At 29.7% G+C, this 14,291-nt stretch overlaps 1 protein-coding gene across 2 annotated transcripts in view; it reads right to left on the minus strand.

The window, feature by feature from the left end:
* Positions 1-14,291, minus strand: part of LOC123260770 (protein apterous-like) — a 60,132-nt gene that overhangs the window by 13,592 nt on the left and 32,249 nt on the right. For both annotated transcript variants that reach the window (XM_044722094.1, XM_044722095.1), the window contains exon 4: positions 522-1,078. In XM_044722094.1, coding sequence (XP_044578029.1) covers positions 522-1,078 — 557 coding nt within the window. The remainder of the gene's footprint in view (positions 1-521; positions 1,079-14,291) is intronic.

Raw genomic sequence — 14,291 nt, forward strand, 5'->3', positions numbered from 1 at the left:
TGTAACTTTTATATTTAGATATATTTGAAATATATATTGGCATATATATAAAAATGTTTGATGACATATATTTGAAAATATATTTAACATATTTTTTTTTTGCACACATATATATTGTATATGTCACATCTATCTAACATCTATTTTTCACATACATATTTTTCCGCGCGAGATGTGTAAAAAAATGAGATTAAATTATTTTTGATAATTTCAGAAAAAATATCGCTACAAAATTTTATAATTTTAATCAATGATGGAAAATTTACTATTGAAAAAAAAGGATACATTCTTTTTAAATTAAAAAAAAAAATGTAATTTTTAAATTTCAAACATTTATGAACAATTAAATGTAAAAAGTAGACATTAAAATTTTTCTACAATGTCAGAAATATTTATGAGCAGTTTATTAGAAAAAAAAAAAATTTCTTTTGATAATTTAAGACCTAAAATTTTTTTTAATAAGTTAAAAAGTTTTTTCGGAAACATTAAAATTTTGAGTTGAAAAATTTTTGATTGCTCACCTAGACTAGCAGTCATAGCTTCTAAATCCTTGGGCTTCCTTTTCCTCGGACGACCTTTTTGTCTGGGTGGAGGTACTCCAGCAGCTCCACCGACAGCTTGAGCAGTCCCGTTGAAGTAGGGGACTTTCGGCGGGGAGCCTACTTCAGGACCTGAGGGCGTCGACGGCTGAAGTGGTACTGGACTGGCGTGGGTTAATTGATGAGGATGCTGAGGATGCATGGTATGGTGAGGATGGCTCGGGACGCCATGATGGTGCGGCTGATGGTGCAGAAAGTCCGGGGACGGAAACGACTGCCCGGGATAATGAGGTCCCGGAGGATAAACGGGCACTGGGGGACTCTGAGAGGGATGCATCTCAGCACCCATTTCGTAGTCAGAGCGGCACAGGACCACGCCGTTTCTCATGCCAAATGTGTCCCCTTTCGTCAGCGGGACCGCACATATTGCGCAGGAGAAACATCGGACGTGGAACACCAGCTCCCTGGCTCGCATCACCAGCTCTGATGACAGGATTGCTGCTTGACATCGCGCGCAACGTTTCAGGCTGCCGAACATTCTGAAACAAAATTTAAAACAATATTGTAGTCATCATTTTTATTATCGTTATTCATGAAAAAGTTTTGTAGATCCAAATGTGCAGGCCTTAAGTAACTTTAATACTATTTTCAATTTTTTGATAATTTTATATCAAACATCGGTAGAAAATAAATATTTATCTATTGTACACTACACAGTAAAAAATTTTTCGTCATTGTGTAGAGTGTAAAAATTTTTTTGTAAAATATTACACTCTAGTGTGTAAAATTTCACATTCTCGTGTGTTGATTTAACACACTAGAATATTGAATTAACATTAGTTTGTGTAAAAACAGTCAGTAACACAAATATTTGTGTTAAATTTGACGAAAATTTTTTTACTGTGTACAAGAATAAATTGAAAAAAAAAGAAATTCTGATAATGAATTAAATACAAATAAACTACAATAAATTTATTTTATTTACAATTCAATTTTGAATCTCGTTTAAATTTTTCCGCGGATAGTATTTTTTTTGCACGAATTGAATGATGCTCTCTTTTGTTTCGATGCGTGAATCATAAAAAATAACCAATTGAATATTGTATTACCGGCAGTCAGCGAGCGAAACAATATAGTATCAGCTATCTTATTCAAGCTGTATTTAGAAATAAATTTTTATACATGGCTGCTCAAAAAACAGAAAATTTCTCCAACTGCCAGCCGAAAAAAAAATTAATTTAATTATAATTAAACTAAACAATATTAAAGCTGCAATTTTCATTTCATTAATTCTCATAAGATAAAAATGAGATTAAAAAATAAATTAAGATAAAAATTGATTTTTTCGAAAAATTGTGTTTACTTCTCCATAAATAGCTTTAAAATCGATACCATTCCATTAAAACGACTTTTTGGAAGTAAAAATCACAATTTTTTATATAAATAGATATAAACAAATCAGAACATTAGTAATTAAATTAAAAATTTAATTTAACTTATTAGATTAAAAATTATATGTGGACATGTTGGTCCAGATATGGCCGTATCAAATATTTTTATAGAGCCATTTCATAAAATTTTTTAAAAGTTAGTCATCAATTTTTTTATCATCATGATTATTCATGGAGAGTTCAATTTCATCATCGAAAAAAAATAACAAAATTTGAAAAATAATTTATAGAAGGTCGGGCTCGAAACTTGAGTCGAGAACATCTCTATCTAGTTTCATGAAATGCCGTGGTACTGGGTGCCAGAAGTCGGGAGCTACTTTTACATTTAACACGGGAAGGGAATAAGCAGAACCAAGTAGGCTGTTAGTCAGCAATATATTTGGTGACAGAGATAGGCGAGAGGTAGGTAGCCAGAGAACGATATCTTTAGAGATATAAGCTCCAGCGTATCCGCGGCCCGGTAATGGAGACAGTAGTGCCGCTAATGCAGTAGCGATGTTGAGCAGTCTCCATGTATCTGGATACTTACCCTCTTGCTCTTTTTCCTACACGATTTTTTACCCATTGGTATACATATTATACAAGTTTTGCGATATCAAATGTATATCGATTCCTTTTATTTTTAAAACTCGGGATGGTCGACAGTCGCTGTTCTCAATGTGCTGGTAAATGCACTTCTGTTTTATCCGTTTTATCCTTTTATCGTTTTTCGCCTACGCAGTCTTCCTTACTTTGTTATATTATATACATTTCAAAGCTTTTCATTTTTGTCATTTTTTTGTATTACATTCAAGGTGCCCGCGAGTTATAAAGCCAAATTATGAGATTTTTTTAATAAAAAGGAAATTATTGATAAATTTTAATGTTTATTATTACTAAAAGACATTTTTGGGATCAATAATCTTATCAATTTCAAAATAGTACTGAAGATGTTTAAATTATAGTGCAAATTATTTAATTATGTTAAAATAAGCCGAAATTATCCAACTATAGTAAAATAAGTCATAATTATTAAGCTTTTTTAAAGAGTAATTTTATTTTTATTTATGATAAAAGGAACCATTTCTTGTCAATATTTAAAAAAAAAAGTACTTGAATAATGATTAACATGAAAACTTGTTGATTAAATAGGATATTTTTCATCTCATCACAAACATCCCTTAGCTAGGCCTTATTACCTGTCAGTACCTTACTTTAATTTACTAAAAAATATTATCTTTAAGCCCAAATTTAAACTGTTACGTTCAATAGATCTCCAATAAAACATTTTATCATGGAACATAAACCCGGAATTAGTATAAATCAGACATTTAAAAGTTACAGCGTACTTATTCGAAGAATTATCTGGGAAGCGGTAATATTTTGCGATTTAGATCTTCGAGGTCTCCATAAAGAGTAGGCTGTTCCAAAAGATTGAGTCACACGGAAAAAAGTAAACTGTAATATTCACTCGGATTCTGGTTAATTTTTATAGTTTCAAACAGTAAAGCGGACATCGGGGTGGCAAAAATATAAATATTACAGAACTTAATGTAGAAAGTATAAAAGCCACAATTTATAATTTAATATCCAAAATAAGTGATTAGTAGCTGTCACTATAGTAAATAACGACTCTTTCATCTTAAAAAATTACAGTTTCAAACAGTAAAAATTGCCATTTCAATGTATAGTCCATATTATGTGGAGAAGGGGAACTTAGATGAAAGAGAAGGGGGTCTCACTCTGGGAGAATTGAACATTTGAAACAGTAAAAATTCTACTTTTAAAATATACATTTTACCAAGCCAAGCAAGTCAATAATTACAGTTTGATTTTTAGCGTTGCGTTTAAAATTTACCATTTTACTTTGTAAATATTGACGTTGCTTGTATTAGAAATTTACTAACTTTATTTTATACTTTTTACATATCATAAGATCATTTTTTAGGTACGAAATGATAAATATCAAAGTCTGAATTCTTAATTATTATACTTTAATATTTTAGACATTTACATAGCGAATATTACTGATTGAAATAGTATTTTTTTCCATGTAAAGAGTAAATTGTAACGTTTAAATGGTAAATATTATAAAGTGAATAGTAAAATCACGATTTTACTGTTTGAAATGGTAATTTTTAGCAGTTGATCATTACTTATTATAAATCGACTGTTATTTATTACAGTTTACTTTTTTCCGTGAATTAATTAAAGAGTGGTCATAAAAGAACCACAAACTTGCTTGTGTTGTATCTTTGATTTTTAAACGACAAATTTGAATTCCAGCAGCTTTACCATCACCAAAGTTACAATTAAAAGTAATGTTAATGAATAATTAACTGCTTAGATCGAATTCCAAGTTATTCCTCCAGCGCAGGATTGCTTAGACGCATGATATATTACGTAATAAAATTCTAATTCCTATTACCAGGATTTTCAATTTCCTTATTTTTTCACTTTTCACCTCATCACCACTTACATTAATCCTCCTCTCTTCATACCTTCACATTTGAACCTCAAACCTAGACCCGTTGTTCACGAACGCATGAAAAGCTTCGGTTGATTTGCGCAGTTTAGCGTCTAAGTAGTTGTCTGCCTGAGGATCTTGACTCCAAATTGAGAGCACATTGTCATCACCAATGTTTGCCAGCGAATAAGTGATTCAGTAATCTCGAATCTTTACCCTCAGCTTCAGTTAGCTCCAGGGGGCCGGATTGGGTCTAATCGGATTCGACATATTACGAGGATTGCATAATCGCTTAGTCCAGTTGAACTCTCATTTATTCAAAAATTCAGTTTGCCCAAACCACAAAACAAATTTTCCGTACCTGTTGTGTCTTTTGTCGAACATCGCAATCGGGTCTAGTCTCTTTTCTCTTTTGTACCATGTTTTACACAGTAGCAGCCCGCAAACCGGTGAATGAGGCCCAGGATAAGAACACAACAATATTCACATACATCGTAGTTTGTATTCGGCGATTCAAATATATTTCTCACTACTGTATTATGTACTGTATACACGTTTATGCGGTCGCCCCGCGGAGAGTTCCCGCTGAGTCTTACAAGTATCGCCATATGCGTTACATTATTATACAACTCCGGCAGGGACCGGGTTCGCGCCCCATCCGAGTCCCAATACCAATCCAAGTGATTATATTTTGTCTCAATGTAAGTTTATAATATAACTACAGTAGTGAATCCGAAACAGAACACTGTTAACACAGATCTTGACAAAGAGTCGGAAATCTTTTATACTTAATATTTTATTTAAGGAAGTAAATCGTGGTCGCTGATGCGACCTCTTACCGTGCGTTCGCACACACTTTCAACTACATACAAATTTACTCTCACGTGGACACTTTTAGCACGTGGTTTGCTTTCAGCAGTTCAGTTAAGGTTCCCGGAAGATTCAATGTTGAAATTTTTTTAGTAGTAGAAAATTTTTATATGGAAGGATTTTTGAAAATTATTGTGACATTTTACAATGATGCAAACTAGCAACCTGTAATTTTTATATGACTACCGAAAATTACAAATTGTTAATAAAGTAACAAGAATAAATTAAAAAAAAAAATTTTAATAATACACGGAAAAAAGTAAACTGAAATAAATAACAGTCGATTTATAATAAGTAATGATCAACTGCTAAAAATTACCATTTCAAACAATAAAATCGTGATTTTACTATTCACTTTATAATATTTACCATTTAAACGTTACAATTTACTCTTTACATGGAAGAAAATACTATTTCAAACAGTAATATTCGCTATGTGAATGTCTAAAATGTTAAAGAATAATAATTAAGAATTCAGACTTTGATATTTATCATTTCGTGCCTAAAAAATGATCTTATGATAAGTTAAAAGTATAAAATAAAGTTAGTAAATTTCTAATACAAGCAACGTCAATATTTACAAAGTAAAATGGTAAATTTTAAACTCAATGCTAAAAATCAAACTGTAATTATTGACTTGCTTGGACTGGTAAAATGTATATTTTGGATATTAAAATTATAAACTGTGGCTTTTATACTTTCTACATTAAGTTCTGTAATATTTATATTTTTGCCACCCCGATGTCCGCTTTACTGTTTGAAACTATAAGAATTAACCGGAATCCGAGTGAATATTACAGAGTTTACTTTTTTTCATGTAAATTAATTGCAAATTAATTTTATTTAATATTCAATTTTAAAATTCGTTTAAATTTTTCCGAGAATAATATTTTTTCATAGGAATTGAACGGCTTCTTATGTTCCGATAAGTGAGTAACAAAAAATAATCTATTAAAGATTGTATTAACGGCAATCAATCAGCAAAAGAATTTAGTATAGTTATAATTACGTCTAGATCAACTCATTATTATAATTATCGTTTCAATTTATTCTTATAGTGCACATTTGAGATAATTTTTTTTCTATTGTTTGACATAAAATTATCGAAAAATTGAACGTAATATTGGGGTTCAGTGAAAATTTGTATATTTTATCTTCTTTGAAAAATTTACAAATAAAATGAGCGCTTAAGGTATGCAAATTTGGATTTAAACTTTTTTATAACTACTCCAAAAATTTATCATAATAAATTACAAATTTAGATCAAAACCTTTTCAATGAAACTAAATATAACTACACAGTAAAAAATTTTGCGTCATTGCGTCAAAAAATTTTGTGTTAAATATTTAACACTTTTATATGTAAATTTAACATTTATTGTGTTAAATTAACACAAAAAAGTGTTAAATTGACACAAAAAAGTGTTAAATATTTAACACAAATTTTTTTGACGCATTGACGCAAAATTTTTTACTGCGTAAAAAATGAATTTAATTATTTAAATACGCAGGAGATAAAACTTTCCTTATTTTCTTAATTACATTGATTAACATGTAAGCCATATAAGTAAAATAAAATGTGTTATCTCACTGAAGTGTAAGATCCAAAATTGATGTTCATAACTTACAAATAAAGTTTCATTGTGTATTGAATTATTTAGCTTTGCAGACACTGAAAGGTTTCTAGATCGGATAATTGCTCAATTAAATGAAATGATGATTGGGCCGTTGGAAGGCGGTGAGTTATAGAGATACTCGGGTTGAGACACTAACGTGTATCTGATTTCTTCATTACGATTAAACTTTGTTGTATTATTTGGTTGGAATTTATAAATATGCAAGGCGATAAAAGTTATTTTAGTTTTATTGTTTGCGTATACAAATGCCTGTGCCCATGTAACGTTTTATTTTATGAATGACACAGTGTGGTGTGCTGTCACCGATGAACGGTGGACACCGCTGCGCGTGGGACGCACTACGTGACTACTCCCTGGCTTCTTGCATTAATCTGGATCATGGCATTATATTACCTCTACTCTGATGTATCTTTTTATTGGCATACTACAATCTTAGTTTTGCTGCATGCTACGAGATTATTTATGTTTATATTTTATTTAAATGGAGATTCATGCATCAATTTAATATTTAATGCCATATCTTTAGATGCAGTTCATTTTGAACTTCAAGTGATATTATTTTTTAATATTTTTCGTTCAAATTAGTGATACAATATTCAAATGTTGGATTTAAACAGTTAAATGTTTATAAAAGAACTAATAAAAAATTTTTGGTTATAATTTCGTCAGAAATATGTCAAAATTTTTTACAAAAAATTTCTTATCATTTTTTTATATCTTTAATATTTTATCCAAAATTGGGACTAAGTTTTTACAACAAAAGTGAGTTTTTTTTTTTAATTTATATTTATGTTTTAATGAAAATTGTCGCTAACAAATAAGAGATACGGAAAAGTCAGTATAGATCTTTTTCAATGAAAAAAAAATTTTATACAAAAATGATATTATATCATTGTTTTATCTCATTGTAACGTCTGTGTTTTAAATGAAACTTGGCTTAATTCAAATATTTTTTCCTAAAGATTTTCGATATTAAATTGTATCATTCGACTAAATAACGTATCATTACCAATTTAAATTGTTTTGGCTAAGTTTTAAAATTTCAACAGATGTTTAAAAAACACATATTTTTCAGTTTTTCATTTCCTATTTTTTAATGCAAGTGCATTAAAACATTATTGTTTATACCTTTTCTTTTATATCTAATATAATCTTGTAAAAGGACGTTAAAGTTATTCTCTAGTGACCCGGTTATTGGCTACTGTTGTTGGGTATTTATGTAAAGAAATAAATAAATAAATAAATAAACAAATAAATCTCTTTAATATTTTACCTAGAATTAAAGTTATAAAGTTGTATAATTAATCTGTGATTTTTTGTCTATAATTTTGTTTTTAAATCAAATTTATAACAAAGATGACAAATACGGAAAAGTTAGTTGAGACTTTTTTTGTAGAAAATTAAATTTCCTAAAAGAAAGATATCTTATGACTTTTTTTATCTTCAATTTTTCACTCAAAATTTTAGTTCTAAATTTATATAACCAAAATGTGCTTTTTTTTCTAGTCCAGAATTTTATTTTTAAATCAAACTTTATGGCTTAAAGATAAAGAATACGAGAAATTTCATAAGATTTTTTTTTTATAGAAAATTTCATTCAATATCTCCAATATTTTCTCAGTACTTAAATTTAAAATTCCTACAAATAAATTTTGACATTTTGTAACATTAAAAAAAAAAAAAAACATTAATAATAAAAAATAATTTTTCCAAATCTTATCGTGAGAAATTTCGACACGTCACCACTGAAGTAAGTTAAGCTCAAATCTCCATAACCCTCTGGACAAATAATTAATCACACAAGACAATTTAAAATAGCATCTTTCATCTAGATAAAAAGTTTGGCTGTCTGTGTCTGTTTTAATTACGAAACATTCACCAGATACTTTATTGCTTTGAGATTTAGCTTTCCTACCTCACGTCTCAAGCCTCAAACCGTGGCTAACCGTGAGTAAGAAATACATAATAATTTACAACCTCGGATACTTAATAAAAACATACATGGGATAAGACCGAGCACAAATGCGTCATTTAAGTAGGACCGAGTCGAGAAAACCTTAGCCACCGGCCACTCAACCAATAGAAGCAACAAAAGTCCAGGTCCCCTGTTATGTATTCTCATACTTATACTTTTACTGGGTATGACCATGCCACGATCCACGACCCACGATTTCAGTTCAGCTTGTGTGCTGTTGCTGTTAGATGTGGATGGTAAATATTAAAGTAGCAACAGAAGCAACTGCAGTCAGCAACACCCGCCGGTTAGGTGTCTTGGGCCGGACATCGTCGGCTGACTAATGCGACGGGAACACGACATCGTAAAGTGCGTTTGGGATCTGTATCACGTACACGATATCATAAGGATTTTTTCTTTGATTATTCCTCTTACTCTCACTCTTACTCTGCAAATGCTAAGTAAAGCTTTTAATCCTTAAGTATCGTTATATATTTCTTACGCACTGGAACCACGGCAGCTGGACGCTACATCAAATATCGCTGACTTATCTTATACTTATGGATCATTTTTCATTTATTTATTTATTTGTTTTTTAATTTATGTTTGATCATTTTTCTTAAACTCACTGTTTCAATTTTGGAGTCATAAAATATTAATCTGATTTGCACGCCTCATAGCGTGAAGCGCGTGAGCTTTATTACTCGACTCGTCAAGGTAAAAAAATTTTGTGATCTTTAAATGCCTCTATCACAACCATATTACACTTATACAATGATATAAGTAGATGTACACCGAAAAAATACTTAAATTAAACCATCTTTTACTTTCTAAAATCATTTCATGTTGCTATTTTGAAAAAAAATACGTTTTGAAAAAAATTTTACGTGGACGTTCGGATGTCACCCCATTTTTGATGTACCAACGATTACTCCCAAACAAATTGATATTTCAAGACCGGACCTTTTTTATTAGTTTAAGAATTCGATGAACTGGGTCCGTATTTCATATTAGTGGCCTAATTTACGTATTTTTTTTTTTTAAGTGAATTTTTATTAAAATTCACTACGATACAACCGTACAAAGCCAAACGAACTTTTCTTATTTGTCACGTGAAAACTATGGCGCCACTTGATCAAGCTAGATTTTTTTAGACTGTGTGCGCATATGACAAGAAAAAAGGGCGCCGATATTTAAAAAAAAAAATAAAAAATACTCTGTAAGAAATCACTTAATTATAATTTTTTTTTTTCAAATCAATTACACAATTAATTTTTTTCTTAAAAAATGAATGAGCGTTATGAGGCATGCACTTTTGGATTTTCTAAACTTTATTTCTTTATTCTTGTTCTATTAAACATTTCAAATGGGAAAGGAATTAATTTTACTATAAATAAAAAATATTTTAAATGTAGAAAAATAAGGGTTATATTCATTTAGCATACTAAAATTAATATATATTGGTATTCGAGACCAATAATCATATCAATTTTAAAATAGTACTGAAGATGTTTGAATTATAGTGCAAATTATTTAATTATGTTAAAATAAGCCGAAATTATCCGACTATAATAAAATGTCATAATTATTAAGCTTTTTTAACAAGTAATTTTATTTTTATTTATGATAAAAGAAACCATTTCTTATCAATATTTAAAAAAAAAGTACTTGAATAATGATTAACATGAAAACTTGTTGATTAAATAGGATATTTTTCATCTCATCTCAAACATCCCTTAGGCCTTATTACCTGTCGGTATCTTACTTTAATTTACTAAAAAATATTATCTTCAAGCCCAAATCTAAACTGTTACTTTCAATGGCTCTCCAATAAAACATTTTATCGTGGAACATAAACCCGGAATTAGTATAAATCAGACATTTAAAAGTTACAGCGTACTTATTCGAAGAATTATCTGGGAAGCGGTAATATTTTGCGATTTAGATCCTCGAGGCCTCCATAAAGAGTAGGCTGTTCCAAAAGATTGAGTCATTAATTGAAGAGTGGTCATAAAAGAAACACAAACTTGCTTGTGTTGTATCTTTGATTTTCAAACGACAAATTTGAATTCCAACAGCTTTAAATTAAAAGTAATTTTTTTTAATTAATAATTAATCGCTTAGATCGAAATCCGAGTTATTCCTTCAGCGCAGGGTTGCTTAGACGTATTATATATTACACTGCATATAAACGCATTCCTTGGGCCGCGGTGGTTTCCTGGTAAATAAAACGATCTTATATATTTTGTCGGTGTCACTGTCAGAGAAATAACAGTAGTAGTTTCTGGGATGGTTTCTTCTGTTCTGTTGTCCTGTTGGATGGTGTTATGTATACACTTATAGTTATGATTATATGTAGGATACAGTGGACTCATATCACTGATGTTCCTCGGGATTCGTCGTAGCACCACGGGGGGCATCCTCTCCTCGTATAACCGCGGCAAGGTCATGTTCAAGTCGTGTGTCTACACGAATTGCGAGTGTCACCACATAAAGCATATCCCGGCAAAAGTATCTGGTTACACGGGGTGGAGTTACTTTCAAAAAGATGTTCATATTTCTCAGTTATAAATTCATGCCGTTACTTAGTACATGTGTGTGTACTATTTTATCCCGGCTCTTTTATTTACTTCGGCTCAATATCAGCTGAAATATGTCACGTGTTATTGAACCGGTCACGTCCCTTTTTTCTTTTTTTTTAATTAATTTTAAGCTTCTTTTTCTACTCCTTCTTCTTCTTCATGTTCTTCATATCAGCCGACATTTTTATCAGGAACTACGGTGATAAAAAACGAAAAACTAACTATTTATTTTTAATATCAGTCTATACGAAAAAAAAATTTGATTCATTGTGAATTTTAAATTTGAAAAAAATATTTTTGTTATAAATTTGGGACAAAGTCATTAAAATTTTCTTATAAGAATCTAAAAGTAAAAAAAAAACTGTAGCCGAATTGAAATAAATTTTTTTTATACTTTAAATGCGAATTGCAATTTTTTAAAAAAAAGATGGTTTTATATCAACATTTTATTTAGACGTTGATCTGAAATTAAAATTTTTAAGGAACAAAAAAAAATCCTATAATTGAATTTAGTTCAATTATTAGAATATTAAAAATAACTATAGAAAATCTTTTCATAATCTAGAATTTATATTTGATGTAAAAAAATTATAAAATTTGGCTTATATATAAATTTTTTATTTTTTTTAGAAATGTGTATGTAACTTAACATGTTTTATTAAACAAAAATTGGTTTAGTAATTAAATAAACTCATAACAAATGTCAGATAAGCTTTATAGAAGAGTAGAAAAAAAATTTTATTTTATAAGTTTATATTTCAAAATTCAACTCTCTGGTAAGGAAATGATTTAGCGATCATGCGCCTTCTATCGGAAATTTTCAAGACTAATTTTGATCAAAAAATTGTATCAAGCTATATTCACTTATCAGGCTATATAAAAGCATAAAAAATTACATATAAACATATCAGGCCATATCAGAAAAATTTTTCACGGTAATAAATCGAAATTATATTCGCATGGTTGCAGTGTTCAGGTTAATTTTTCATGAAAATTTCAATTTATATTTCACAGACAGGCATAAGTCTGTATTTTTTGGCAATATTAAAGTCTCTTGTGGATCGCAATGACCTCGTATCAAGACTCGACCAGTTGATGATATATCGGGCGGTTGGCCCTGCAGGTGTCGCGGTACAAATGCGTTGACCAGCTATCTCAAAAGATTCCCTCGGAGATATCGCGAGCAGAGTAAAAGTAGAAGGAATCCATCCCTTGCAGCAATTACCGGATGTATGTCTAAAGTTAATATTAATTATTACACCGTTCTCCACATGTTGTCTTCAGTGACAAATATTGTTTATACTTGTGACTCTTACTTAACATTTTGCCCTACCTGTGGTTCGTTAATATAATGCATTTGTAAGAATACTTGCGACACGATGTTTTAAATAATTAAACGTCAGGTAGTAACTGAATTCGCTAGGCGCAAGACTGTCATATCGCGAAAAGAAAACCTGCAATGAAATATGTCCAGCTCTACGAGACCAAGAAGCCAGCTAGCAGCTACTGATGATACATGTCCCAAGTGTCAAGTTGTCATGGCGCCGCTGGTATTATGTTACATACCCTTCTGGCTCTTCCACGTTCTGTCCCTCCAGGTCGTGACTTTGTCATTTGTCGTATATATTTATGCCTTAACTCCGAAAAATCTCACCCATACTATTCATACGCACTTAGAATTCTTAAAAAATTCATTTGAAAATTTTTATTTTTGTAATGCGCATATATTTAAGCACATAAAATATCACAAGTAAAGTTTTAAAAGTCCCTATCGATTCCACACCCGCTAAAAAATTTATTCTAAGTCAAAGGTCAAAATTATCCGTTTTTTACGACTTTCTGGTGAGTGGGAAATTTTATCATAAAAATAGATTAGACAAGAATTGTAGATCATGCAATCATCTACAAAAATTGTTCTAATACATTTTTTTCTAACCATAACAATTTATGAGATATAGCGTTTTTAAAAGTTGAAGAATTCACATTTGAGATAATAATACACAAAGAGCGTTATCAAAAAAATAGGGCTGAGGTTGAAAAACTTTGAAGAGATTTTTCTTAAAACTACACTGAAAAAAAAAAATTAATTTAATTCGAGAGAAAAATTCTTGGACCAAGAAAATAATTTTGAAGAGGGTAATTTTTTTTTAATCAAGACGGAAAATTCTTGAGTCAAATAAAATTTACTTAAATCAAGAAAAATTTATTAGTTCAATAATTTTTCTACTCAAATCAAGAAGATTAAGTTCTTCAAAATTATATACTTGATTGAAGAACATTTTTTTTTCTGTGTATCTTTTAAAGATCAGTGAGCAATATTTATCAAAATCAACTGTACCGATCAGTCTCTAATTTTTACACAATTTTCTTAACGATATTTTTTAACATTTAGTCCAACGATTAATAATTTAGATTAATATTTTATATTTTTATAGACAATTTAAGGCTAAACTTTTAATCAAAAATCGATTATTTTTTTGTCAACCCTCCATTGTTTTTAAAATAAATATTTTAATTATTCCTTCAATCAATCTTTGGATAATCTTTTAAATTAATACGAAGTTTTATTTAAAATTTTTTAATTTCGATAGTTCAAATTAAAAATTATTGTGCTTATCGCAAATAAATTTTTTACAGGACCTCCCGAAAATCGTTTACAGGAATTAAAAAAATCATTATTTGTAGAAAGAAAATAATTTATTAATAAAGTTCAAAGTCACTAGTACACGTATTTCTATTTTCATATTAATCAATTAAAAAGCTTCTTTATAAAAAATCAAAAAATCGCTTTTTTGTCTTTTTAACGTTGTTTA

Source organism: Cotesia glomerata, linkage group LG3, assembly GCF_020080835.1.
Source record: "Cotesia glomerata isolate CgM1 linkage group LG3, MPM_Cglom_v2.3, whole genome shotgun sequence".
Lineage (NCBI taxonomy): Eukaryota > Metazoa > Arthropoda > Insecta > Hymenoptera > Braconidae > Cotesia > Cotesia glomerata.